This window comes from Myotis daubentonii, chromosome 12 (assembly GCF_963259705.1).
Source record: "Myotis daubentonii chromosome 12, mMyoDau2.1, whole genome shotgun sequence".
NCBI lineage: Eukaryota > Metazoa > Chordata > Mammalia > Chiroptera > Vespertilionidae > Myotis > Myotis daubentonii.
In genome coordinates this window covers 52917958-52944512 of record NC_081851.1, presented here as the reverse complement: position 1 = coordinate 52944512, position 26555 = coordinate 52917958, and the positions used below count along the sequence as shown (strand labels likewise).

At 38.7% G+C, this 26555-nt stretch overlaps 1 protein-coding gene across 15 annotated transcripts in view; it reads right to left on the bottom strand.

Annotated features, from left to right (window-relative positions):
* The window catches only part of NRXN1 (neurexin 1), a 1007877-nt gene that overhangs the window by 133203 nt on the left and 848119 nt on the right, over window positions 1–26555 (bottom strand). For all 15 annotated transcript variants that reach the window (XM_059659869.1, XM_059659870.1, XM_059659871.1 and 12 more), the window contains one exon: window positions 18757–18928. In XM_059659869.1, coding sequence (XP_059515852.1) covers window positions 18757–18928 — 172 coding nt within the window. The remainder of the gene's footprint in view (window positions 1–18756; window positions 18929–26555) is intronic.

Sequence of the window (26555 nt, the reverse complement as noted above, 5' to 3'; positions counted from 1 at the left end):
TCAGATTCATTGTGAAAAGAAAATCCTGAATGGTTAAAAAAAACAAAACAAACAAAAAAAAAAACACCTGAGCTTTAATTCCTGTGTTCAAATTCTGGTTTCACTATTGACTAGCTGTGTAACACTGGGCCTGGAGCATAACATCACTGAACTTCAGTTTTCTCATCTGTAAAATAGGTAATTTGGAAGAATAAGTGATTTATGTAATCCTCTTAACACAGTGCCCGGCACATAGTAAGCATTTCAATAAATAGTAGCCATTACATTAGGTTTATGTCATTATATATCTACCATAATTTGCCTACTATGACATATATAGATCACAGAAATTGTTTCTCACCAACCTGAGCATAGGAAAAGATTTGAGGTCGGTGTGAAGAAGAGTGGAAAATAAATCTATTTTTCTTTCGCAGGACAAACAAAGGCCAGGGAACTAGACTTATTGTGAGTGATATCAAAAACCCCATAGGTGCTTTATCAAAACCACTGCATTTTTCTCCCAAGCAATGTCAGATTCATTCTCAGAGGTTCATGCATGGCTGTCGGAAAGCCAATGGGAACAAATGAAAGGAGGTCATTCACTGGAGAAGGCCACACAAAAAGAAAAAGCCAAAGGCACCTGCCCTGAGGAGAAATGGAATTCAGGGACCACCATCTGCTCTGTGAGCAGCATGATAACAAAGCTGCTCCCGGAATAAAAACACTTTAGACATCACTGAGGTCTCAAAATGACATTTTAATCTGAATATTAAGGCTTCAAAGAGATGCACTTCAAATAGAATGCTTTAAATTCTTCTTTTTCTCCCACCGTGATTATGGCAAAAAGGGGCCACAGAAACTAAACAGACATGAATATTGCAGGCAGCCCCACTATCTGCAAAGTGAGGTTGATGAACTGTATGGACTCTAAGGTGTCTCCCAATGCTAATGGCCCTGGTCCCATGTTTAAGGTAGGGCTGTCAAGGAGGCACACATCAGGCCAGTGATGGCGAACCTTTTGAGCTCAGCATGTCAGCATTTCGAAAAACCCTAACTTAACTCTGGTGTCGTGTCACATATAGAAATTTTTTGATATTTGCAACCGTAGTAAAACAAAGACTTATATTTTTGATATTTATTTTACATATTTAAATGCCATTTAACAAAGAAAAATCAATCAAAAAAATGAGTTCGCATGTCAGAGGTGTCATAGGTTCGCCATCACTGCATTAGGCCATTTTTCAAAGAAATGCTGTCTGTAGGATTTTAGGAGGGAATTAATTTTAGAGGCATTAGAAACAAAATAGCACTGTTTCAAACTCTGCAAATATCTTTAAAGGCAGTGAAATCTTTGACATGATATTTTTTTTAATCTTTTTTTTTAAACTATCTCATAATGCTTTGACAAATTTATGAACATTTTCAGTCATCATCATTGGAGACCTTTATAATTAAGCCATTATATTTTTCTGATATGTTTAATGTTGCCAGCTTGTCTTCTTTCTTCTTTCAACCATACAGACACACCTCTCACCTTGATATTCCTCTGGCTTCTCTCTACCCACCCACTGAAGCATGTCACTTCTCTAACAGTCATTTCAAGGGGAGTAAGGCAGGCAGAGGTTAGATTTTAGGAGATTTCAATCTCAGGAAAAGTAATTAAGGGGATGGGGAAGAGGTTTGTCTCCTCTTCATTTTAAAATCTTAGGACTAAAGAGATAAGAATGGACAATTTCAACCTGGAATCTAAGGATTTCCTCAAAGCAATGACTGCTCTTTGCAAACCCCGTTTGTACGTAATTGATCTAAATAAAGTCTTTTCATCCAGCCAGTGTGGCTCAGTGTCAACCTAGGAACCAAGAGGTCACAGTTTGATTCCTGGTCAGGGCATGTGCCTGGGTTGCAGGCTCAATCCCCAGTAAGGGGTGTGCAGGATGCAGCCAATCAATGACTCTCTCTCATCATTGATGCTCCCCCCTCCCCACTAACTTCCTCTCTGAAATCAATAAAATATGTTACAAAATATATAACATATTTTCTTAGGTCTCTCAAACGCCTGTGTTCTGGGGAATTGCACTTTGGGGGCTACTTCTGGTTCCCATCCAATCAGGTCTGACAAGAGCAGATCTGAGAACCTGTAGGTGCCTCCAGCATAACTCCTAGCCTGGAAGAGATCACCAGTTAAGATCCAGGCAGCCTAAGAATGCAGTAAGTACAGAGCAGAAATAGTTCACTCCATCTCTCAGAATAAGACTATGAACTTTTCTATTGCCTGCAGTTCCCCCCCTTAAAATTAGCCATCTTGACTTCTAGTGGATCAGAACGGAGAGAGGGGGAAAACAACATACATTGTTCTATCAAGTTTAAGCTGATGCTCCATTAGTCAGGAAAATTGGAATCGATCCATTCTCTGTCGTTGTTATAACCCAGTATATACCTAGTTAGGCTGTGTCATTTTCAAGTAGAGGGCTAAACTAATTGGGCCATACAACTCTGGCCGAATTAACATTTCATTTAATTTTTTCCCCTGAAGTCATTGCAATCCAACTGGCCTGTATTTGAGTTTAGTGAACATAAACAGTGTTCACATCTTCCACACAATAACCCTTCGAATACTTCAAGAGTGTGAAGGGTTCAGTTGTGTCCACTCAAAATTCATATGGTGAAGCTCTAATCAAAGTACCTTAGTATATGACTGTATTTGGAGATAAGGCCTTTAAAGGGATGATTAATTTAAAATGACTTTCTTAGGGTGGACCCTGATCCAATCTAACTGGTGTCCTTATAAGAAGTAATTTGGACATACAAAAGGACACCAGGGGCATGCATGATAGGGGAAAGTACATGGGAAAACTAAAGGGAAGGCAGCTATCTATAAGCCAAGGGACACAGGCCTCAGAAGAAATCAGCTCTGCTGACACCTTGACCTTGCACTTCTAGCCTCCAGAACTGTGAGAAAATAAATGTTCTCTTGTTTAAACCCACCCAGTCTGTGGTATTTTTGTTATGGGTGCCCTTGCAAAATGTTAACTAGTTTATATTATTGAATGCTCTTGACCAGGAATCAAACCCATGACCCTTTGGTGTGTGGCCTGATGCTCTAACCACTTTGCAATACCACCAGGGCAATCTTTAGTACCTTTACGTGAAATTCCTAAAACTAAAAACAATTATGTGATACTACCATTTTCTTTACTTTATGACTCCCTATAGCAGTGATGGCGAACCTATGACACGCGTGTCAGAGGTGACACGCGAACTCATTTTTTTGGTTGATTTTTCTTTGTTAAATGGCATTTAAATATATAAAATAAACATCAAAAATATAAGTCTTTGTTTTACTATGGTTGCAAAGATCAAAAAATTTCTATATGTGACACGGCACCAGAGTTAAGTTAGGGTTTTTTAAAATGCTGACACGCTGAGCTCAAAAGGTTCGCCATCACTGCCCTAGAGCTTCATTAAAACAGGTAAGTGCAGTACTATGAAAAATTTAGTGTTAGTGTTAGATTTCCAGTTTAATTTTAGAACTTATCATGTAAAAAACAAACTGCATAAAATAAACCCCTATTTATGTTAATTATCAAATAAGGTAAGACTCTCTTATTGAAATATGCTAATGTTTTCTTTCATTTGCTAACTATTATGCAATCACAAAAAATTGATTGTGCCTACTTCCAAAACTCTAAAAAACAAATTCTACGTCTTAAAGGACGTTTATATTGTTCAAATATCTATTTTAGGAACCGCTGGAGAAATCTTCTTAAATAAACATTAAAAAAATTATTCCACTTGAGCCTCCCCTGAGAGTGCCCAGGGGCAGTGAAGAGCCTGGCAAAGGGAGGGGGCACCAATGTGCGTTACAATATAAAGATGTGAGCTCTATGTGAATGTGATCACCTCAAGGGCCCCTATATGTCCTTGGAAATTAGACAGATATTCACTCCTTCCACCTATACAGCCAGACTTCGGTATGTTTTACTTGGGAAAATGCTTGGTCGAAGGGAGTGGAAAAGCTTTGTCATGTGCTGGTGGCCTGCACCCTGAGGGAGAGCCCAGCCTGCACCTTCAGCATCAGTGTCCTTCCGTCTCCCGCTTCCCATGCTGTGGTCCAAGAAACACCTGGCCCGCCGCAGCACTCCTACCTTCCTTGGCTCCAGACACTCACTCTGCCCCCTCTGACTTCAACTCCACACAGCAGCCACATTATTGTGAAAGGATGTGTTTTCTCCATCAGAGCAGGGACTGGGTCTGTTTTTGATCACCACTGTATCCCTAGCATAGCTCCAGGTACAAAGAAATGTTTTTGAATGAATTACTGAAGAAATTACAGTCTTGGGCTGTTGTCTCTTCCACTATCCTTTGTCCTTGGCCTTACCATGCCGAACCACTTTACTCTGGAATCTTTATTAGGCCTACCTCATGCTCCCAGTCTCTTCTCCAGGATCCAGACTTACTGATGCTATCTTCCATTCCCTCCCCTCTCCAAATTAAAAAGTCTCCTTTGTATAGCTCCAGAAGATATAGTTTTCAGTTTAAAATTTGTGAAATTTTGATTTTCTAAATACGGAGTCTACAAGACTATTAAGATTTATGGAAAGAGATAATGAAGTCTATTTGATTTTATGGCAGTTAGAAAGCCCACATCTCAGTAAGGTACTCAAGAGCATGTTACTGAATCTTTTCAAGTCATATCACATCTGTAAATTGGGGACACTTTATGAGATTGTTTTTAGGAGCAAAATGTAATGTGTATAAAGCACCCAGGAACAGTTTCTGATAGATAATCAGCGATAAATATATGGTGCTTACTATTGTTTTTATAGATTACACAGAATCCCAGACCCATAGAAATAAAAAAGTACACCAGTCCAATTCCCAACCAATGTGGCAGGGGTTTGATAGCCTTGAGCCTTGAGATTGGTCTCTTGAGCCCTTCAGAATTAGAAGAGAGTCCAAAAGCACCATAACTCATTTGAAGTAAATTATATCATAAAACTACTCTCGTTAATGTTATTTCCTCTTCACAGGAAATGTAAAAATAAAGAAAAAACTTTATCACCCATTATGGGCCAATACAAGGAACCCTGTCGTTCTGATTTGTTTGTATTTGGCTATACACTGAAATCCCCTAATTGCCTTTGATCATTATGTTTAGTTGTTCAAGTTACTGGTTTTTATGTATATTCAATATGAATAACAGTAAAACTCAAAGTATGAAACTGAACTGAAAAATACAGGAAAAATACCTGCAATCCTAGGTTTCCTATTGCCAGGGCAAACAAACAAACAAACAAAAACAAATAACAATAACACAATACTTAGAAAAATGTAAGTCAGTAAAATCAGATTTTCAAAAATAATCTAGATGTGTAGCAACAACAAAAAATTAAAATTAGAAAGGTAAGATTTCAAAATATAAAACATCATACCGGACCTGAGAAAAGGGCATTGAACCCTACCACTCTGTTCATTCATACGAATTCTATCCCTTCTAGAGTTTACTTTGGGGAGCCACTGAAAAATTGAGGGCAGGAAGAGATATAATAAAAGCAATTTTAGGAAGAAAACATTTTAGTTATATCCCAGATGGAATAAAATAATGGGGACTGAAGAGGAATGTAGATGGTTTATAGCTGACAATAGGAAGAGAGGCCCAAATGTAATAAAGGCTTTATATCACTAGAATGATGTCAGCACAAACAGAAACGTTGGCAATTAGGGAATATTTGAATGAACAATTCGTGGAAACTAGTGCTTGTTATTGGACCCAGTGTCTATGTTGGTGGAAGAACAAGAAAGATTTTGATGGTAGAAGTTAGGGATTTAAGAGGGTAAAATGGTTTGGGGACTTCTAATTTGTTTAGAGTTAGAATTTAGTTGCAATCAGAAATACACATTTTTGTGCAAATGAAACTTAGTTGTGCTTCTATTAATTCAGAATTTATTAAAATTTAACAGGCACACACCAGCAGCAGGTACCTGAGTTTTGTCCAGGTGGACATTGCTAATTTCACCTTATCAACATACACTCAGAAACTGTGCTCAACTTCTTCCAAATGCCCCAAGTCAATTTGAATTGAAAACTTATATGTTGTAGCTAAGTCTAGGAGCATCTGAAAGCTCTCCAAGGAAAACATTCTCCTGTCATAGTATAGATATCCCTTAAAAACCCACAAATTCTGGAACAAAGAAGTTCTCAACCTCCTTCCTTAATTACTCTCTCAGCTTTAGTCCCTAGATTGTTGACTAAATATGATAACTAAATATCCCATCACAAAGAGCAAGACCATGTTAGTCCTATTTTGGAATTTATAACTGCCTCTGTTTGGGGGTTCACTCTCTCTCCTGCCTGGAATTGGTTCATAGTCACCATAGTACTAAGCACATCTCTTTTACTTCATATTTCTTCCAGTTCTTGTATTTATATTTTGAGCGATGAAATTTTGTATTTCCCACACAGTCATACTTCACTGATTTATTTTTCCTCCCAAAGTATACCTTAAACTCTTGGGAACAAAGGTAGTGTTTTTTGTTTCCCTGTGGTTACAATCAGGTTTAGCACAACATAGGACAGCCATGAAGTGGATGGTCTTAACGAATGTTCATTGATGAATTAAAGGAGTAGTTGAGGCTTTTTGCCTCCATTAGTGCTTAAGGTAAAAGGTAGATCTTCATGTGTGAAAGAAATGGGTAGGTCTAAGACCTGGGTTAGCACTTTAAATTTATTCATTTTCCTCATGCATTCTTTCCATTTCTAGTTGCTTAGCTTTACTCAATGTTTTCTAATTCAGAATGAAAGAAATGTTTGAGAAAAAGATCTTTAGTCAGAAATTTAAAAAGTATTTTGAACCAAAATAAGTATAATTTCAGGTACATGTGACTTGAAAAAGCAAAATAGGAAATCAAGCACAAGATTTATGAGTGAACTAGAGGCCCGGTGCATGGAATTCATGCAAGGGCCTTGGCCCTGGCCCCAGCCTGCCACCGCGGTGGCCCCCACCCATTGCGGCTCTGTCCAGAAGGAAGGACAACCGGAAGGATGTCTGGTCTAATTAGCATATTATGCTTTTATCTTTATAGATAAGAATGTATTGATATTTTAAAATACTTTTAGAATAAGAAGAAAAGATTTAAAGTCTGGTTAACATTATTTTTCTAAGTTGAGTTCAGAGTCCTTTTCTAATTAATATCTTCAGCTTCCTCACCAGCACAAGAATAAACTTAGCCATCTAGTAGAATGACTAACTTAGGCTGATTCTAGTTTCTCCAGGTAAAAGTCTAAGTACCCTCTGCAGCTTGTAAGTAAAGTGACAAATGTTCTGGATTGCCTGGGATGGTGTTGATATGTGTCTAATATGCAGTTCTTTTCTCCCTCAGAATGATGCTTATTTGAATGATAATTTTTATGGTTTCCAATTACAAAGCACCATCCTGGGGAGCTGGAAACAGACTTCCCTGATGGTTAGAGCCCAGGCAGAAGGTTTAGCTGGCCCAAGATGCTTGGTGAGGAGGAAAAGACAGCTCTTTGTTCAGGGCACATGACTTGCTGACCCAAGCATAGACTGGATTCCAGCTTCCACTCCATCCCCTCTGATGTGATATTGGTATGATGCTACCCAAACTTCATAACTACATGCAGCTGCCCATCCACCAGCTGCCATGGTCTCCCTAATGCTCACTTACTAAATTCAAAGGATTCTCCAACACCCAGCCCCCATTCCAGTCCTTCCTGAAGTCTTCCCTGATCCCCACACACCACTCCTTTCTCTAATTTATACAGAACATATTTTCTGTTTTTCCAACTGATGTCTCTATGGTGTTCTGGCTCAGGGTTGGATTGGCGACAGAAAGGGGTGAGGCAATTACATGTCTTAAGTTTCTGGAAATGTTTATTTCCATGTGTGTGAACCCAAGTCTGACAGCCTAGAAAGGATGAATTTGTTCCCCGAAGGAAATACACTACACACTAATATGGGGAGGGTAGTGCCTACTGCAAATGCAAGATTGCAAACCCAAACTACTTTGATTAGAGATAGTTGAACTAAGATTTATTGAGCAGTTACTACTTACCATGTTTTTTTACTAATTACTAGGTATTTTAAATTAAAAACTCTTGGAAACTACAAGCAACCCTATGAAGTAAGTACTATCATGAATAGATAAGAAACTTAAGTGTAAAGAAGCTAAAGAAGTAGGCCAGAGGTCACACATCTACAAAGTGTTGGGACTAAGATTTGAACACAGGCAGTCTGACTCCTGAGCCTTCTCTCTTAACATTCACCTTATCCCACTTTTAATCTTGTGTTATCATAGCATAAGCTTGGAGTTTGGTCATTTGATGTGTGGTCTATATTTTTCTATTGCAATTTTAGTGTTTAAGAGGTATACAGTTTGGATATGGCACTCATTTCTGCATATGGATAAAGAATCGGAGGAGGAGGAGGAGAAGGAATAGGAGAAGGAGGAGGAGAAGGAGAAGGAGAATCAGCCATGGGAGATGGCATCATTATATGCATGCTACAAATCCTAAGGGACCCTTGAATGGCCTTCAGAGATATGAACAGAAGAAACAATACCATTGCTATCAGGACCTCAATACAACAAAGGTTTAGTCATCCTGAAATCTGGTGGGGGCCAAGAAGAATCTTTGCTATTTTTTTTTTCTCTTAGAAGGAGTATGAATAAATAGTGTAAGCAGCATTGCATAATACTTCAGAACCCTGGGGTGAGCTTTGGGATGTGGGACCTTGGTAAGTAACCTTATCTATGTTTAGTTACTGATCTATCAACAGAAAATACTATAAGCTGCCTTATAAGATTTGATGAGAAAATGTATGTAAGATAACTACCACAGTTCCCAGGATGTAGTGCCCAGCGTATGGTGCTGTCTGAACGTTAAATGGGCTCAGGAAATATCTGAGATTTTTAAGTGAGTTCTGCTACTTCCTCACTCCAATCAGGCACAACACCAACTTCTTTATTCAATCAGTCCAATGGATTTCATGTTCTATTTGAGCTCTACTTCCATAAAGCACAGGCCTCACCTAATTGTTCCCAGTTTTGTTTTTCATTGTGATTGTGACCATCCTGTGTCTCTTTTCAGGAAGGCAAATTGGGGATGGGGGTGGGGAGGAGACAAGATTAACCAGGAAGACAAGATTAACCAAAGAACCAAATTTATATGCATCTATGCATAATCCAAGGGCATAGGCAATAGTGCAGTGAAGGCCTGGAGTGGGGGAAGCAGGAGTGGGGTGAAGGGAATTACAGAGGGTGGAAGGGACATCTTTAATGTGTCCAACAATAAAGATACATTTTTAAAAAAAGTTTTAAAAAGCTTTATTTTGTTCCTTCTCCAACCAGGAAGTACACTTTCATCCAACTCCACTGTTAAACTGAGCACTAAAAATAATAAATGAGAGAACTGATGACTCTATGTGGACTTTTTAAATGCTCCAGCAAAGGTGACCCTGAAAAATTATTATGGCACATTATCAATTAGTTGACACTATCGAAAAAAATACGAAGCTAAATGTTCCTCTATTCTGACCAGTTTTATATCTCATCAATCTAGCTAAAACAGTGCATTGGAAATGCAAATGGCTATATCTAGCCAAACATAAGTTATGGATATTCTCTTTCAGATTCTCAATAGACATTTTAAATATTTGGGCCACCAGTATAAATAATATGCCCAAGCTGATGAATTACTACAATAATACTTAACATGAAAAAACTTAGTCTCAAATTTCCAGGGTAGGGGTTGTGGGAACCTCAGCTGCCTTTAATGCAGTGAAATTCATAAGGCTGAAAACAAAAGAGACTTTAAAATGCTTAAGATCAAAGTCATTGCAAACTGTTCAACCCATGAGGCTAAATTTGACACACAATATTCATCATCATCGTTTAAATTTTCATGCATGGACTATTTAAAGGCTTCATATATTAAAAGATTTTCACATTTATTGTCATTCTGTCTTAATTAAGAGTAACTAAAATATTAGCTTAGTTTATACCTCTGAATTGTGACAGAAATAAGGTTTATATTCCTTAAGAATAAACATACTTTTCTAATAACCACATGAAATGTTAATATATAATTCATTCACAATTACACATAACATACCAGGTCTACAAAAACAAGAAGTTTTATTGTTTCAAATCTTTTTTTCTAGAATAATATTATACTATATAGAATTGACTAAAAGGAATTTTTAGATAAAAATAATTTAATTTTTTATTTAAAAATATCAACTTATAGAAAAGTTGTAAAAGATAATAATGAGAATTCCACATGCCTTTCATCTATCTTCCCCCAGTGTTAACATCTTAAATAACTATTGGACAATCACCAAAACCAGGAAATTAACATTGGTACTAGATTGTGAACTACAATATACAGGCTTTATTATGTTTCACCAGTTTTAAATAATCCTTTTACTGTTACAGGATCCAATTCAGATTCCCACAATGCATTTTTCATGATTAGATTGAGGTCATGCACTTTTGAGGAGAATACCAAGAATAGGAAAGATATGAAGTGCTTTTCACAATGCATCATACCAGCAGGTGCATGAAGCCCATATTTCTTATTACTGGTGATGTTAAGTTGATCACTTAGTTAAGGTGGTCTTCTGAGTGCATCTGCAGAATGTTTATGTTTTCACCTTGGTGAAGATACATAAATTACTAGTCTCCGCTCAAAATTCTCCCCACTAATTTCAGCACATCTGGTGCTTTCAAAAAGTAATACTTTGAAGTTTAGTGCTGATCATCTACTTCTATCATCCTTCTACATTTGTTAATTTGAATTCTCCTGTAAAAAAGAATTGTCCCTACTCTTCCATATATCTATCATCCACATATCTATCATCCACATATCTATTATTTTCTTTTCCTTTCTTTCTTTGTATTTTTCCAGCTTCTATAGTCTAAATGATACCAAAGCCCACCAAATCATCAGAGGGACTTTTTCTTTCTTTTAATATATATATATTTACTTTTTCAGACATTAAGATTTCTACAGTGGTTGCATTATAGTAATAGTAATATCTCTTTGGTATTAAAAAATAAAAAAATCCAGGTCATTGAAAATATATAGGAATGAGCGAGAAGTGGGAATACCTCATATCTTTCGATCTCCTTGGATAAAATTTCTCTGAAGCTAAGCATTTTGGGAAGATACATTTAATATACTACTCAACAAAAAGTTCATTATGTTGCATTATTAAGAAAAGCCCCTAAAGTCCCAGGAAAACTGAACACCATGAAAGAAGATAATTACCAACAGAACTGCCAGAGCTTTAGCCCTTAGTTCTATGTAACATAGCCACAGTGTATGAGGCTTCAGGGCCCTCACGGAATGTAAGCTGTACTTGGAAATTTTGAATTAGTAAACATTTACTATGTCAAATAGAATCCAAATATTTATATATTTCACCATGCATGTAAGTATGTATATTTTGGCTAAACCCACCAGCAACAGACAATGCTTATTTTTTTTAATCCTCACCTGAGGATATATTTTTATTGATTTTAGAGAGAGAGGGATAAGAAAACATGTACACACACACTGATTAGCTGCCTCTCCTAGGGTCTCGACCATGAGTAGAACCTGCAAGCTAGGTATGTTTCCTGACCAGGAATCAAACCCACAACCTTGTGGTGCATGAGATGATGCTCCAACCAACTGAGCCACCAGGTCGGGGCAGGAACAATGTTTTAGGATGGAATTTGAATGAGGAACCTGGGATTTTTCTCACAATTATTTATTAAGTTACCTTACTATGAGCCAACTACTGATTATCATGTCTTATGTTGGGTCTACCAAAAATTGGTAATCTATTTTAAAAAGTGATTTAAATTTTTTGCATGGTTTATCAATTTCCACCAGAAAGTTATATTCCCAATGTCTTAACCTTTGTAGGAGGGAAAGGAGATCCGGTCCAACATTTCCTATATCTATACCTTTAACCAAGACATGGGACAAGTCTTCTATTTAGATATAGTTTTTCTCCCAAGTAATTCTTAAGGATTTTAATATCTAAATCATCTAATGACTCACTCCTCTTCTGGCTACTGAAATCAACTAAGTGTCATGTGATGTCACTGAGAAATAAATACCAAGAATAAATACAAAACATTGGAAATAGTGCCAACCTGAAGGTTGAGTGCAGTAAGAACAATCAAAGAGTAATGATTCATACTTATTTACTTAATTTTCAAGAAGAATTTTAAACATGAGGTCAGAAAATAATCAGTGCCTACTAAGAAGTATTGATTCAAAAATTTAATAGTAGCAAAATAATTTTGTAAGAAAATTATTTTTATTCTGTGTGTTTATTATTTTTAACATTTCTTAGATAATTGTTAGTGTATGTATGTGTCTGTGTGGGTTGGCAGTAGTTGTGATATAGACTAAAATATTCAGCTATTACCAATCATGTAAGTCATAACATTAGCTATAAAAATTGTACTTTGCTACATGGAAGATTACCTAAAATGATCTCTCTTCATTTTGGTTTCTGCCTCCTAGACAGCATAAAGTAAGGTGCACAGAGACAGAAGACAAGAGTCCCCAGCTAGCATAGTGATCTTGATCAGGTCAATTAGCCTCTCCAAGATTCCATTTTATTTTCTGGAAAATGAAGGAGCTGAATAGGAGATCTTTGAAGGTCCTTCCCTCTTGCAAATGCCAAGTCTCTTCTTGGGCTATTCCTCTGCTTCTTCCAAATCTTTAAATCCCTATTGGAATCTACTCTGTTACACCACTCCTGACCACCACTTTCTCCTTTCTAATAGCAGTTAAACTCTCTACTATTAATTTTGAAGTTATAATTTATTTAAATTAGTAGGTTTGCTCAATCCTTTTTTTGTCCCCCAAACTAAACTTGGATCTTAGATCTCATAGCAAAAACTATGTCTTTAACCTCTCTATTTATTCCTGCTGCAGATTTCCACTTCATTGCTACCTAGTGCAGTCTGGTGACATCTACAGCATTTGAATATTGAATAATTAATGGTTTAAAAAAGAGAGAAAAGAGATAGAAACTAAAAAGTGGAATGACTCCCTTTTTATTTAGTTGTTCACCAGGTCTTATAGTGTATTCTACATTCATCCTCTTTATTTTCTCATACCAATGTTAAGCCTTTATTTTTTGATACCTGGACTATTTAATAACTTTGTATGTATTTTCTGTCTCTGTCTCTTCCTGCTAATCCCATTAAACTGAATGCATGCCTTCCTCCAATTAAAAATCTAGTCTTTTAAGTTCCCAACCAAGTTTTTCCAAACTGGCCTCTTCCTCCTTACAATAGATTTCCTTTCTATCTTATTCAAAAATTAGCCAAATATGAAATGATAATTTATACTTCCTCACATATTATATTTTGAATCTTGAAATTTTTTACTTATCCCTTTAACCAGATGGTAAACCTAGCATGTTCCTTTAATATAGTATATACCTCCTTTAAATATGTGTTGATTTGAGGTGTTAACTTGACAGGAATACAATGAAAATTTGACCTTAATATACATAATATAAAGGGCATGTTTTTGGCACACTGTGGTAGAAAAGTAGTCAAAAGTTTATTTTCAAAGGTAATTGTGATTTATATGGAGCAATCTTTAGTCTGAGCAAGCAAGATAGTGTGTTTGTCTTTGTGGATTAACATTATGAGAAGTCTATTTTTCTGGAGAGAAAAATTTTGCTATATAACTGTAATTAGGGGCAAATCAGAGATTAATGATGCAGCATATTCTAGAGATTTAACTGATAAGCATCGATAAATGGTTTTCTCAACTTTAAATGGTTTGCAAAATATTATTTCTACTATCAGCCTGGTGCACAAATTCATGCACCGGTGGTGTCTCTTGGCCTGGCTGGTGATTGGGGCCAATCGGGAAGCCGGCCGGCATCTAGAGGGAAGGACCGTGGGAGGTTGGCCTGCTGAGGGGAGAGACCACGAGTGGTTGGCCAGACAGGGGCAGGGACCGCGGGAGGTTGGTTGTGGGAGTGCACTGACCACCAGGGGGAAGCTCCTGTGTTGAGTGTTTGCCCCTTGGTGGTCAGTGTGCCTCATAGCAACCAGTCTACCAGTCGTTCAGTTGCTTAGGCTTTTATATATATACTAGAGGCCCAGTGCACAAAATTCTTGCACTTGGGGGGTCCCTCAGCCTGGCCAGTGCCCTCTCACAGTCCTGAAGCCCTTAGGGGATGTCGGACTGATGGCTTAGGCCCAGTCCCTGGACATCCTTAGTGCTGCTGTGGAGACAGGAGAGGCTCCCACCACCACTGCTGTGCTCGCCAGCCATGAGCCTGGCTTCTGGCTGAGCTGTGCTCCCCCTGTGGGAGTACACTAACCACCAGGGGGTAGCTCCTTCATTGAGCATCTGCCCCCTGGTGGTCAGTGCTCATCCTAGCAACTGTTCATTCCACTGTTCCGTCTATTTGCATATTAGCCTTTTATTATATAGGATAGAGAGAGAGTTTGCTCCATGTACAGAAAATAACAGAAACTGGGTCCCTATGCAGAAAATTCAGTATTTATTCTAAAATGTAAATTGTTGAGTTATTGGGATTATTTCATACACTCCAAAAGAGTATCTAATCTACCTCTACTAATTACTTTCTCTATGAAAGCCTTCCAGACCATTACGGGTGGGGTAGCTCTAGTCAATGCTTCAGGTGCTTTTTATTAAAGGTACTAGAGGCCCGGTGCCCAAAATTCATGCACTGGGGAGCCCCTCAGCCCGGCCTGTGCCCTCTCACAGTCCAGGGCTCTTGCAATCTGGAGCTCTTGCAGTCTGGGACCCCTTGCTCCTTACCACCCGCCTGCAGTGGAGGCGGGAGAGGCTCCCGTCACTACCACTGCTGTTGTCAGCCATGAGCCTGGCTTCTGGCTGAGCTGTGCTCCCCCTGTGGGAGTACACTAACCACCAGGGGGTAGCTCCTTCATTGAGCATCTGCCCCCTGGTGGTCAGTGCTCATCCTAGCAACTGTTCATTCCACTGTTCCGTCTATTTGCATATTAGCCTTTTATTATATAGGATAGAGAGAGAGTTTGCTCCATGTACAGAAAATAACAGAAACTGGGTCCCTATGCAGAAAATTCAGTATTTATTCTAAAATGTAAATTGTTGAGTTATTGGGATTATTTCATACACTCCAAAAGAGTATCTAATCTACCTCTACTAATTACTTTCTCTATGAAAGCCTTCCAGACCATTACGGGTGGGGTAGCTCTAGTCAATGCTTCAGGTGCTTTTTATTAAAGGTACTAGAGGCCCGGTGCCCAAAATTCATGCACTGGGGAGCCCCTCAGCCCGGCCTGTGCCCTCTCACAGTCCAGGGCTCTTGCAATCTGGAGCTCTTGCAGTCTGGGACCCCTTGCTCCTTACCACCCGCCTGCAGTGGAGGCGGGAGAGGCTCCCGTCACTGCCACTGCTGTTGTCAGCCATGAGCCTGGCTTTTGGCTGAGCGGCGCTCCCCCTTTGGAAGCACACTGACCACCAGGGGGCAGCTCCTGCATTGAGTGTCTGCCTCCCTGGTGGTCAGTGTGCGTCATAGTGACCTGTCGTTCTTCCAGTCATTCCGCCATTTGGTCAAATTGAATACTAGGGTTTTATTATATAGGATAGTGTCGCTACCAGATAAATTGCCTCATATAAAAATACCACAAAGCCCTATAATGGAGGGTTAAGTGTTATACTTAATTACTAATTTCAGCCCTTATTATCTATATTTTGCTGCACAGGCACTTTAAAAGGAACCAAGAATAGTCCGTTGGTTCCTTCTTCTCTCCTTATAGAATTTGGTGGTAAAGGCTATGGTCCAACTATTTTTCTAATGAATAGTAACACAAATTTTTAAAAATAAAAATAGCCATCCACAAACCAACATAAAAAAGATATACTAGACATTTCTATTAAACTTATACATAAAATTGCTCTGTTCTAACAACTTTAATCTAGATGACACTTAAATTTGAACTCTGCCTTCATGGAGTTGTGGCAGATGAAGCTCCAAGAAAAAAGGGTATTTGACATTTTCACGGCTTATTTCCTATCTCAGCATCATGCTGAAATGCACACAGAGCAGATGATTAATGAAATACTGATGGCAACGATGGTGACTCCTGTGAGCTCTTCACATATTGATCATTAACTTTGTATATGCATATATTTAAATTCCCCACAGGTGCTCTAATTTTCTTGAGGGCAAACTGCATTTTACCCTTGCTTACATCCTTCAGAGTAACTGCAGCTTTGCTTACTCTGTGTTCGTTAATATTATCTAAAATACTTTTTTGGTAAAGGACTAAATATAAAAGGTTGCATACAAAATATCTATTTCTAAAGATTTGCTCATTACCATGACATTGCCAGATTCTGATTTTTAAATACATATATATTTTTATACTAAACACTCATTTAATTTGTAAATAAAGACATTATATGTGTTAAACAGATATTAGTCCAGAAAAAAAAATACAAATATTTTCTAACTTAATCAATACTGCCTGATCTTAATGACCACTATTCAAATTGAATATTAACATGCCACAAAAACACAGGGACCATAACTTTTTTGAGCTATAGCTAGTGCACCATATCTGGTCCATTTAATCACATGAGCTATAATAAAATAGTGAGGTATGAAAATTTTTAAAAACAAAAATATTTACCCACGTGAACTAATAATGCACTAGTAAACTAGGTTCTGATGATCTGTGCTTGGGAAATGCAAACCATACTTCCCTTTTAGAGGTGAATTATGAATATTAATATAATAAAGCCCAGTGTAGCCACTTTCAATTTAGTTTAATTCAGACTTAGTTGAGAGTGGGAATTCCTCTCTCCCCCAACATAGGTCATCATTAACATTCACCAGAACAGCGTTCCTAAAGATACCAATTTGGAAAGTGGAAAGAGTGAAAAAGTTTCTAAATGAAGGTACGTTTAAATCATTAACTGATGAAGCAAAGCTAGGCTTCAAGAGGCAACTGCCACTCTGTAATAATAATAAATAGAGCATTTTACATGTTCATGTCCACTATTTACAGATAACATATTCCAGGGTCAGGATCTAGATCTCATCCTGCTTTCTATCTTTTATGGAGTCCAGGGCCATGACTTCCTCTCAGTAAGGAGGTATTCATTCATTGTATTTTAAGAAATTCACCAATTTACTTTTCTGTAATTCCATCAAGGATGTAGTTATTAAAAACAATACATTTCAACTAGGATTTCAGTAAATGCAATAAGATATTGTTGGGGGCTATGTAACAATGTGTACAGATTTCAGGCACTTTCCTCCCAGTCTTCCAGTCCACCTTACTACAGACGGCCACAGAAGGTACACATTCTCATAATGACAGTGTAAAATTGGGATAATTCCCCAGGATATCAATTCTGCAAATATTTACTAAGTACCAACTATTTGCCAGTACTATAATAGGCAGTTATTATTAATGCGCTTGCTTCTAAATTTTGTTATAGAGCAGCTTTATACTGCATTTAATTGAGCAAATATTTGAAGAGCACAAAGTTTATAAAAGAGGTTTGAGATGAGGGTTAGAGATGTAAAATTTTATAAATCAGCAAAGGTGCACAAGGGCATCACAGACACCCATTTCCATAATCGTGAGTCAGTACTAAGGAAGCTTGATCTTTATTTAGTAAGTTAGTTATTTCCTCAAATTGTTTCTTCCAAGAAACAAAGTACTTGTAATGGAGGGGCTCATAGATACCTTTAGGTAATCATTGTTATTGTGCAAAATGAAAATTTCTTTTTACACTCTTTCTTTCTACTGTTCTATAGCTCTTCTTTAAAAAACAACACATCCACATGCCAAAAAAATCCAGTTCTATCTAAAAGGGGAGCGGAGAAAAATGAGATTGATGTTTTTAGTAATCTCCTTTGTACCAAAATGTAGAGAGGATTATAATTGCAATAAATACCTTTATACTTTTAATTTGCATTTTACTTTAAAATAACATGTTACTTTAATTGAGAATATATGCAATCACAAGTAACAACGGCTTAAATTTAAAATCTACTGCCTTTGTTTCAATAGCGCAGCACTCACAAAGCTCATGAACTATGAACACGATCATTTTTATTTTCTCTATGATAGCCTCACGTTCATTTTAGAGACTTGAAATGAGTGATGCTGGTGTCAGAATCCTCGTGAAACCCCACAGCTATGTGACGGTGAAAACAAACCTCATTTATTTCCGGGCTCTTATAGCTACTGACTTACAGGTACTACAAATAGTTCCTTTACTGTTTCTCTGGTTGTCCCATGGCCCGCCTGCACATTTCATGAGATTCAGCTGCATATCACCATCAAAGGAATCACCTGGTTCTATTTCCTTTCAGGGAAACGGGTTATAATATTCCCTCCCTTAGCTTTAAATTTTCACTCTGTTACTTTTGACAAAGCCTTTCCTTTGTTCAAATGGAAGAATCCAATTTTTTTAAAAAAAAAAAAAAAACAGCTTTGACATGGTGTGCCTTTTATGTGTGCATTTTTCTGATTTCACTGATGTTCTAAATTTCACAAACGGTAACGTGTGCCTTCAAGTTCCTCTGTAAAATGCCATTTGTACATCATATCAAGAACAGTTTAGGACAGCAGGACATTCACATGACTCTAAAGTCCAATAAATACATGATGGTTTCTCAGAAAACCCACAATTGGGTGAATCGAATGCAAAACAGTGTTTTGTTTTTCATTAAATATTCCCCGGATATCCATTCACTGGCTTACCTGCAGGGTAGCGCTCGATCACTGGCCAGCTGTCCACCTGTAGCGTGGCATTGCCACCACTCCTCGTGAAACGCACTACGTGGTATTTCCCATCATTAATGATTGCATTGGACTCTTCGATGGCGATGTCATCTGTCCCAACATTAAATTTAACTCCAATTTTTCCTTGGTGCTGGAAGAGAGGAGGGGGAAAATAGTTATATAAAGTTGCGCTCATCTGTCAGCATTTAGTTAGAATTACATACAGGATATTGATCAAGACATGCTTCAGACAACGGCTGTTTTCCTCCGATTTTACTTCTGAAAAACTCATGTGGAAGAAAGGTTCTTGACATTTGGGTAAATCTGAAGCATCTCTTTCATGGATAATTGATATTCCAAAAGACACTTTCAAAAGAATTGAGCTGCCTCCTTCTCGGAGGTTGCCACAGACAACATGCACAGCTGTCTGTGTGAAAGGACATCCTTTCATGTCCCATCTCACCGCTCCTTTAATCCACTCTTTACATTTCATGAGAAAAATGAGGCTTGACATTCTCCCTTTTAATAACTGGGGAAAACAGAGCTATGAAGTCTGTTTAGAGACAACTGACAAATAATCACGATATAGAAAGTCACTCGAAAAGGTATGGGCATGCAGGCAGGCATTTAAGTGCAGTTTTTTTAGTCATTATTCACACACACACACACACACACACACACACACACCATCCAATTCTACCAGCCTGAAATGCATTCAATTTATTTTATAGATGATGAAACTATGACACAAGAAGGTGCAATGACTTGCTCAAGGTCACATAACTTAATGGGTGGATGGATACTGGAATTAGAATTCAGTTCCCTCGTTGTTACTTTCCATCTAAGCTAAGATATGACTAGCTATGATTACCAATCCCCCTCTCTGGATTATGCAAAACAGCGTTGCAAATCTAATTCTAAGCACAGGGTTTGTTATTGTTAACTTTAGAACCGCATACTACACGGTGGCAAAGAAACACGGGCTTGTGTCCTCTGCTTCTGAGAAACATTCTCTAACAGTAGGACTGTCAACTTTATCATGAGTTCAGTGGGTTTTTAAAGCACTGCAGGCCCTTGTTCGTGCACATAACCTCAAATTCTCTGTAGTTCACCTTTCGTCAAACCTCCAATGGGAAGAACTCCATGGGGGCAGAGGAATTTAAAGGGCATGTATTCCATCCATTTCTGCAGAAATTAACCATCAGAATATTAAAAACCTGAATATTTGGACTGCATCCTTTAGATTCTCGGTATTGAGCTAAACAGCAAGAGTATCAGCTTACATTGAGAACTGTTATATGAAAACGCTGTCAAAAACTGCATTGATTAAAGGGAAGTACATGAAGGTGTTATTTGGACAGTGCTCATTGCCCCCCTCATGCACACATCCTAACGGTTTCTATTTTTCTTTTTCTTGGTCCTTATTGTCCATAAAAGGTCTTTTTCTTATAATAGGTTAATATGGTTTCTAATTTTTTTTAAATTTTTGTTTCAGGCATGACAGACAATATGACAAAATTGCATTTCTTTTTTTTCATATTTCATTTTTGACTTTGGTTATTAGGAAACTCAGAGTCAAAGTGAGTAGGACAGTTTTTCTAGCTGCATAGACTAGAATGGAATACTGTTGTCCCCTGGACTTATTTTTATTTTTTACCATATTTTTCATAATCCTTACTTCAAAATGTACGCCATTATAAGTTATTCCAGATAGTGTAGAATGATTCAGGTGATAAACACACACAACAGCAACAACACTGGGTTTCCAATAAAACTTTAAATGTATCCAACATTCATCCAGGGGACTCAGGGAAGTCCATGCAGAGAAGCAGGCATTCTCTTTTAGGCATTATCTTTATTTAGCAAACACCTTTATAGTGTTCTAAGTTCTAACCGTAATACTAACTCTGGTATTTCTCATAAGATCCCTGTGAGAAAGGTACTATTTTATCTCCATTTGACAGACAAGGAAACTAAGCACAATGTGATTAAGTAACCTGGCTAAGGTCACAGAGTTAGAGAGAGAAAAAACTGTGATTCAAATCCAGACAGTCTGGCTCTAGGATTTATGCTCCTCATCATTATATTAGGCTGAATTTGGGGAATATTGGCTCATCCCAACTTCAGGTAGCAGAATTGGTAACTCTAGATGTTCCTTGCTACCTGTTTTCTCCTTCCTGCTGGAGTAGGAACACCATAGGACCTTGAATTATGCCTTGCAGATTTTACAAATGTATCAGCTAATGTGTGCTTAAAATATTGTATAGAGGACAGAAAGCAACTGATATTTAGATGCAATGGGATTTACAATAAAATGTTTTTGTCTCCGTTTCAGTTGCAATCTTAAAATAATCAGTTAAAAACAAATAGATCACTATTTTCTTATTTTCTTATTACAAAATGAGGTAAAAAGCTGACTAAGCCAAACTTGCAAAGGACATCACTGAAAATAGCTCTTGGCACCCTAAATTTGGGACCTACTATTATTTCCAGCCCATGAAAGAGAAAAGAAAGGCCAAGAGGAGATCGATCATTAGAAGAGGATTTGGGGGAGAATTGGGATATAACATGTTTTGCAGGTACAGCCAAGGTGGAAGGCAGAACTTCAGAAAGTTTGGTTCTTGTCTCCTGGAATTTGGTGCAGTGGTTCAGTAAACTGGGATTTGATTCTTGCCTGAGAAACCTTCAAGGGGAAAGACTGTGACTAGGTGATGAAGTGACAGCAGAGCAAAGATATTACTTTGACAGGAATCACTTGTGAATGAGTTTGTTAGAACAAAGAACACGTGAGCATTGCCAGTGGAACATGGGTTAGAAAGCCAGCTCAGAATTGTGTTGTGTCCTGTCCGAGAGAGCCCCCGCGGTGAGGGGTGGTGAGTGGTGAAGACAATGCCACAGAAAGAACCAGGAAAAGCAGTAACGGGTACCTGGGGAGTGAGGGGGGAATCCTAAATGACCATCTGAAGGAGGAGTACCCACCCTCCTCAAGGGAAATGCAGGTAAAGAAATTCCAGTGATGATGTTGACAGCACAAAAGAACTCACCAAAATGCCCACCAAAATGCTCCTGAAAGCATAGACTAAGCCCAGCTAGATGGCTACTATTGTATTAGCCAACTAAGATCATTTCTGTCTCTTATGTCATCTTTCTTCTGCCTCATCCTTTGGAAGATGAGGAAGGAAGATAAGTGAATGTTGTCGGAACAAGAGGAGAAACAACCCCAGTGCAAGTGGCAGCTTCCAGTCAGCCCATGCAGTGCCAAGGGACCGGCTTTAACTGAGGCTGCATTTATTATTACAAAGGAGTGAACTGAAAGTACTTCTTATAGCTACAGTGAACAGATGACATTTTACTGCCCTAGAGTAACCAAAGTAGTTGCACTTCCTGGGGGTAAGGAAGAAATATTCCATAGAACACGTTTCAATTCCTGTTGTGCCCTAGGAATCACATATTTCAACACAGAGTTGTAAAACAATAGAGTTGCCCATTGTTTTTAGGATCTCTTCTATCACAGGCATGTTTCTTATCTCAGGATAGACTGAAAGAAATTATTAAAGTTTCCCACCCATAACAGTCAATTGTCATCAGAGCTCTATGCTTTCAGGAGATTCATGGTCCGTGAATAGAAGCTAAAAGTACAAAATGCAGCAAACCAAACATGTCCCTTTACCTCATCCCTAAATTTTCTGCACTACGAAATGTAAAATGCTTATTTTCTAGGGTACAGAAATCCCCAGACTTCACAGAGATGCTTTTCTTGCAACACAGTAAAACAAACTATTAAGAGATAATGAGGTTTGGTAATGCTTGGAAATCTTCTGACTTTGAAATGATGTTAATCTTCCTCTGAAAATGTTAATTTAGTCCTTGAACTTCCAACATCTTTGATATCTCATGGATCAAACTCCAACATCTGCTAGAACAGAACTGTATACCACTAAAGTAGACTCAAATGATAACACACTCTACCCTAATTCAGATATTATTACCCCACCCAGGTTACATCACATCCTTGAAAAACAATTAATCATAAATGATAGACACAGGATCATATTTTCCCTTGAAAACAATTACATTAAAATGCATATAAACCACAAAATATTAATATCAATTATATTTAGGACCTACATTTATTTTTCCATTCAGAAATTGTAAATATTCTACAAACACATATCTCCCATGTTGACAGAATAGAAAGCCATTTCAATTATAGAAACAATAAGACTTGCTGAACTTTCTTACCAATGGACAATTACAATTTAAAAGAATTCATTTCAAATTCTTATTCTCTGGGATTAAATGTGATTGTCTCCGGCAAGTTCTCATGAATATTGCATTAGGAAAACCAGCAGTAATTTCACTGGACATGTACTGATTGATCTTTCAGCATTGTATCTTCCTTGAAATGGATAACTGGCTCACACTATAATTTCAAAAATCTATTATAAGAATATCAGTAACGAGGCATTTATAATTTAATGAAGTCCTTCCATGGATTCATTAAATAAATAGTGACAAAGTAATTATTAATTTTTTCACAAAAGCTCATTTCTGAATAATGATTATGTTATTAAACCAACTTAAAAGGAAACATTATGAAAGATGACACTGGGAAGGAACTTGAAAGTTCTAGCCAGTAGCACTATAGTTGAATGCACCGTTTAATTTCAGCTGCAATCACATATTCATTGGAAAAAAATTTGATTAAGATTTAATGATACTCTGGATATCTTCGGCATACTTCAAGCAACATGTTTGTAGGTTATAGATGCAGATATATTTCCATTGATGTGTATATTAAATAGATAAAACAGAATATACATATTAAGATTTAGCCTGTATATAGCATATAGAAATGTCACGGGCTTTTGTCTGCTATCTGGGATTATTATGCAGAAATATTTGGCTCAACTATGTCTCAGAAAATAGATCAATAAAAATGGTCTCCTATTTTTTGGTTTATTTGGTTATACACTCTGGTAGAGAGCATCAACTGACAGGATGAACAAGTGTGCAACCTTGGACAGCATGTAGATTAGCAGGGAGGCTTGGTTGTAGTCTACAAGCTTCTATTATAGAACCCTATATAATAAAGAGGTAATATTCAAATTGACCATCACACCCTCGCACAAGATGGCTGCCCCCATGTGGTTACAAGATGACCATCATAAGATGGCCAGCAGGGGAGGGCAGTTAGGGGAAACTAGGTCAGCAGGGAAGAGCAGTTGGGGGTGACTGGGCCAGCAGGGGAGGGCAGTTGTGGGTGACCAGGCTTACAGGGGAGGGCAATTGGGGGGAAACAGGCTTGCAGGGGAGGACAACTGGGGGGGGAAAGGCCTGCAGGGGAGGGCAGTTGGGGGGTGACCAGGCCAGCAGGGGACAAAGTTGGGGGCGACCAGGCCTGCAGAGGAAGGCAGTTAGGGGGGACCAGGACTGCAGGGGAGGGAAGTTTGGGGTAACCAGGCCTGCAGGGGAAGGCAGTTGGGGGGGACCAGGACTACAGGAGAAGGCAGTTGGGGATGACCAGGCCTGCAGGGGAGGGCAGTTAGGGGCAACCAGGCCAGCAGGTGAGGGCAGTTGGGGATGACCAGGCTGGCAGGCAGAAGTGGTTAGGGGCAATCAGGCAGGCAGGCAGGCAGGTGAGCGGTTGGGAGCCAGCAGTCCCAGATTGTGAGAGGGATGTCCGACTGCCAGTTTAGGCCGGATCCTCTAATCCTAGATAATAAAAAGCTAATAGGCAAATCAACCAAACAGCAGAATGACTGGTTGCTATGATACCCACTGACCATCAGAGGGCAGATGCTCAACACAGGAGTTGCCCCCTGGTGGTCAGGGCGCTCCCACAGGGGGAGCACTGCTCAGCCAGAGGCCAGGCTCAAGGCTGGCGAGTGCAGCGGCTGTGGTGGGAGCCTCTCCTGCCTCCACAGTAGTCGGACATCCCCTGAGGGTTCTCAGACTGCCAGAAGGCACAGACTGGGCTAAGAGAAACCTCACCCCCCAAAGTGCATGAATTTTGTGCACTAGGCCTCTAACTTCATATAATCCTATACTCCAGGGGCCCAACTTGGACAGAACTTGACAACGTCTTCAAATGCACTCCATGCTTGTTCCCATTTCAGAATACAGACCAACTCCCATGTTGCAATTCTGCATTGTCAGCTGAAATCAGAGTCAGGCTAAATGGTGTGTTTTCCTTGTCCAGAGACTAATCTTCACCAGAGACCAGAGGCTTTAAGTCTAAATGGGGACTCTGAGGCCTGCAGTCACTGTGGCTGGAGTAAGTAACAATACAGTGTGTGACAGAAACCCACCTGTTCTTTCATCTCTAAACAAATACAAAAATTCAGGGAATTTCTAATTCACCCCATACACATTTCCAAATTAATGACTTAAAGATCCTATAGACTGAAAGATTTTGCATCCCCCACTCTGGATGGTCCATAATGTCAATAAGTGACTGTTGTTTAGTTATTTTAACCTGGAATTAAACTGGAAATGCACTTGCCCCTAAATAAAAACCCCACACTATTTCAAAACAAAAAGCTACTGTTACCCTGTCTCCCACTTTCCCCATTGAGAAATAATTTAAAAATCCATTCAGTTAATAATAAAAATCAAATATATAATATGCATTCTGCATAAATGTGTGGACAATGCAATATATAACGTATGTTCTCCATCTTTGGGAAGTTTCAATCGAATTGGGATGATAAATCATGGAAGCAAATAGTCACACCCAGAGAGCAATGAGAAGGAGCTCAGGTGCATGGTGGGGGAGGATCCTGAAGGGTCTCAGTGAGTCTCCCAGGAGCCAGCCAGCATTTGGACACCTATAGTACAGACAAATACCAAAGACACCCAGGGACATAGAAGATATGTCCCCTCTGCCTCCCATCTGCCTGTCCAGTCCCTAAATACCAGAGTGCTCACTCGGTGTTGGGCACTGAGCTACACATGATGTATCTACCTGAAACTCCTAGCACTTAATCTATTCTCTCTCTCTTCTTAGAGAGTTTACCTAATGTGCCCCAGATCACATAGTTAATGAACATCAATACTACAACCTAACCAAGTTGGAGGGGCGTCTGAAACAGATGACTTCAGCTGTTTAGGCCTGCTCCCCGCTGGCAAGTGGACATTTCCTAAGGCTGCTGGGATGCCAGAGGGATGTCTGATTGCCATCTTAGGCCCAATGCCCCGGGGAGCAGGCCTAAGCCAGCAGGTGGTCATCCGCTGAGGGGTCCCAGACTGCGAGAGGGCACAGGCCAGGCTGAGGGACCCTCCCCTCCCCCCGAGTGCACAAATTTTTGTGCATCGGGCTTCTAGTCTATTTTATAAATGAAGAAGCTCAAGCTCAGAAAGGCTGAGATTTGATCAAAGTCAGAGCATCTACCCACCATGTGGCTCAAAAAGGAACATTCTAAAATCCAAACCTATGGGACAAACTCTCTTGCTATTGGTCCTGAAGCAGAAGCTGCTTAATTAGACAACCTCTGTGACTCCTTCCATTGCAGTGATGCTATGAGGCTATGATAAGCTGAACTGGATAGCTAAGGAGTTAGCACAGAAAAAAATTAGAAAGTACTAGTTTTTGAAACACATCAAAATCACCTAAATTTGAATTTGAGTCTTAGATTCTTTTTCAGAATTTATAAAGTAAATGAATTCTAGGATTTTTAAAAATATTTTTAAATCAGCAATTTTCCAATGTCCCACTGGGTTCATTTTTCTCAGAGTAACCCAGGAGGCCTTTTGTATATCATGCGTGTTTTTTGCCA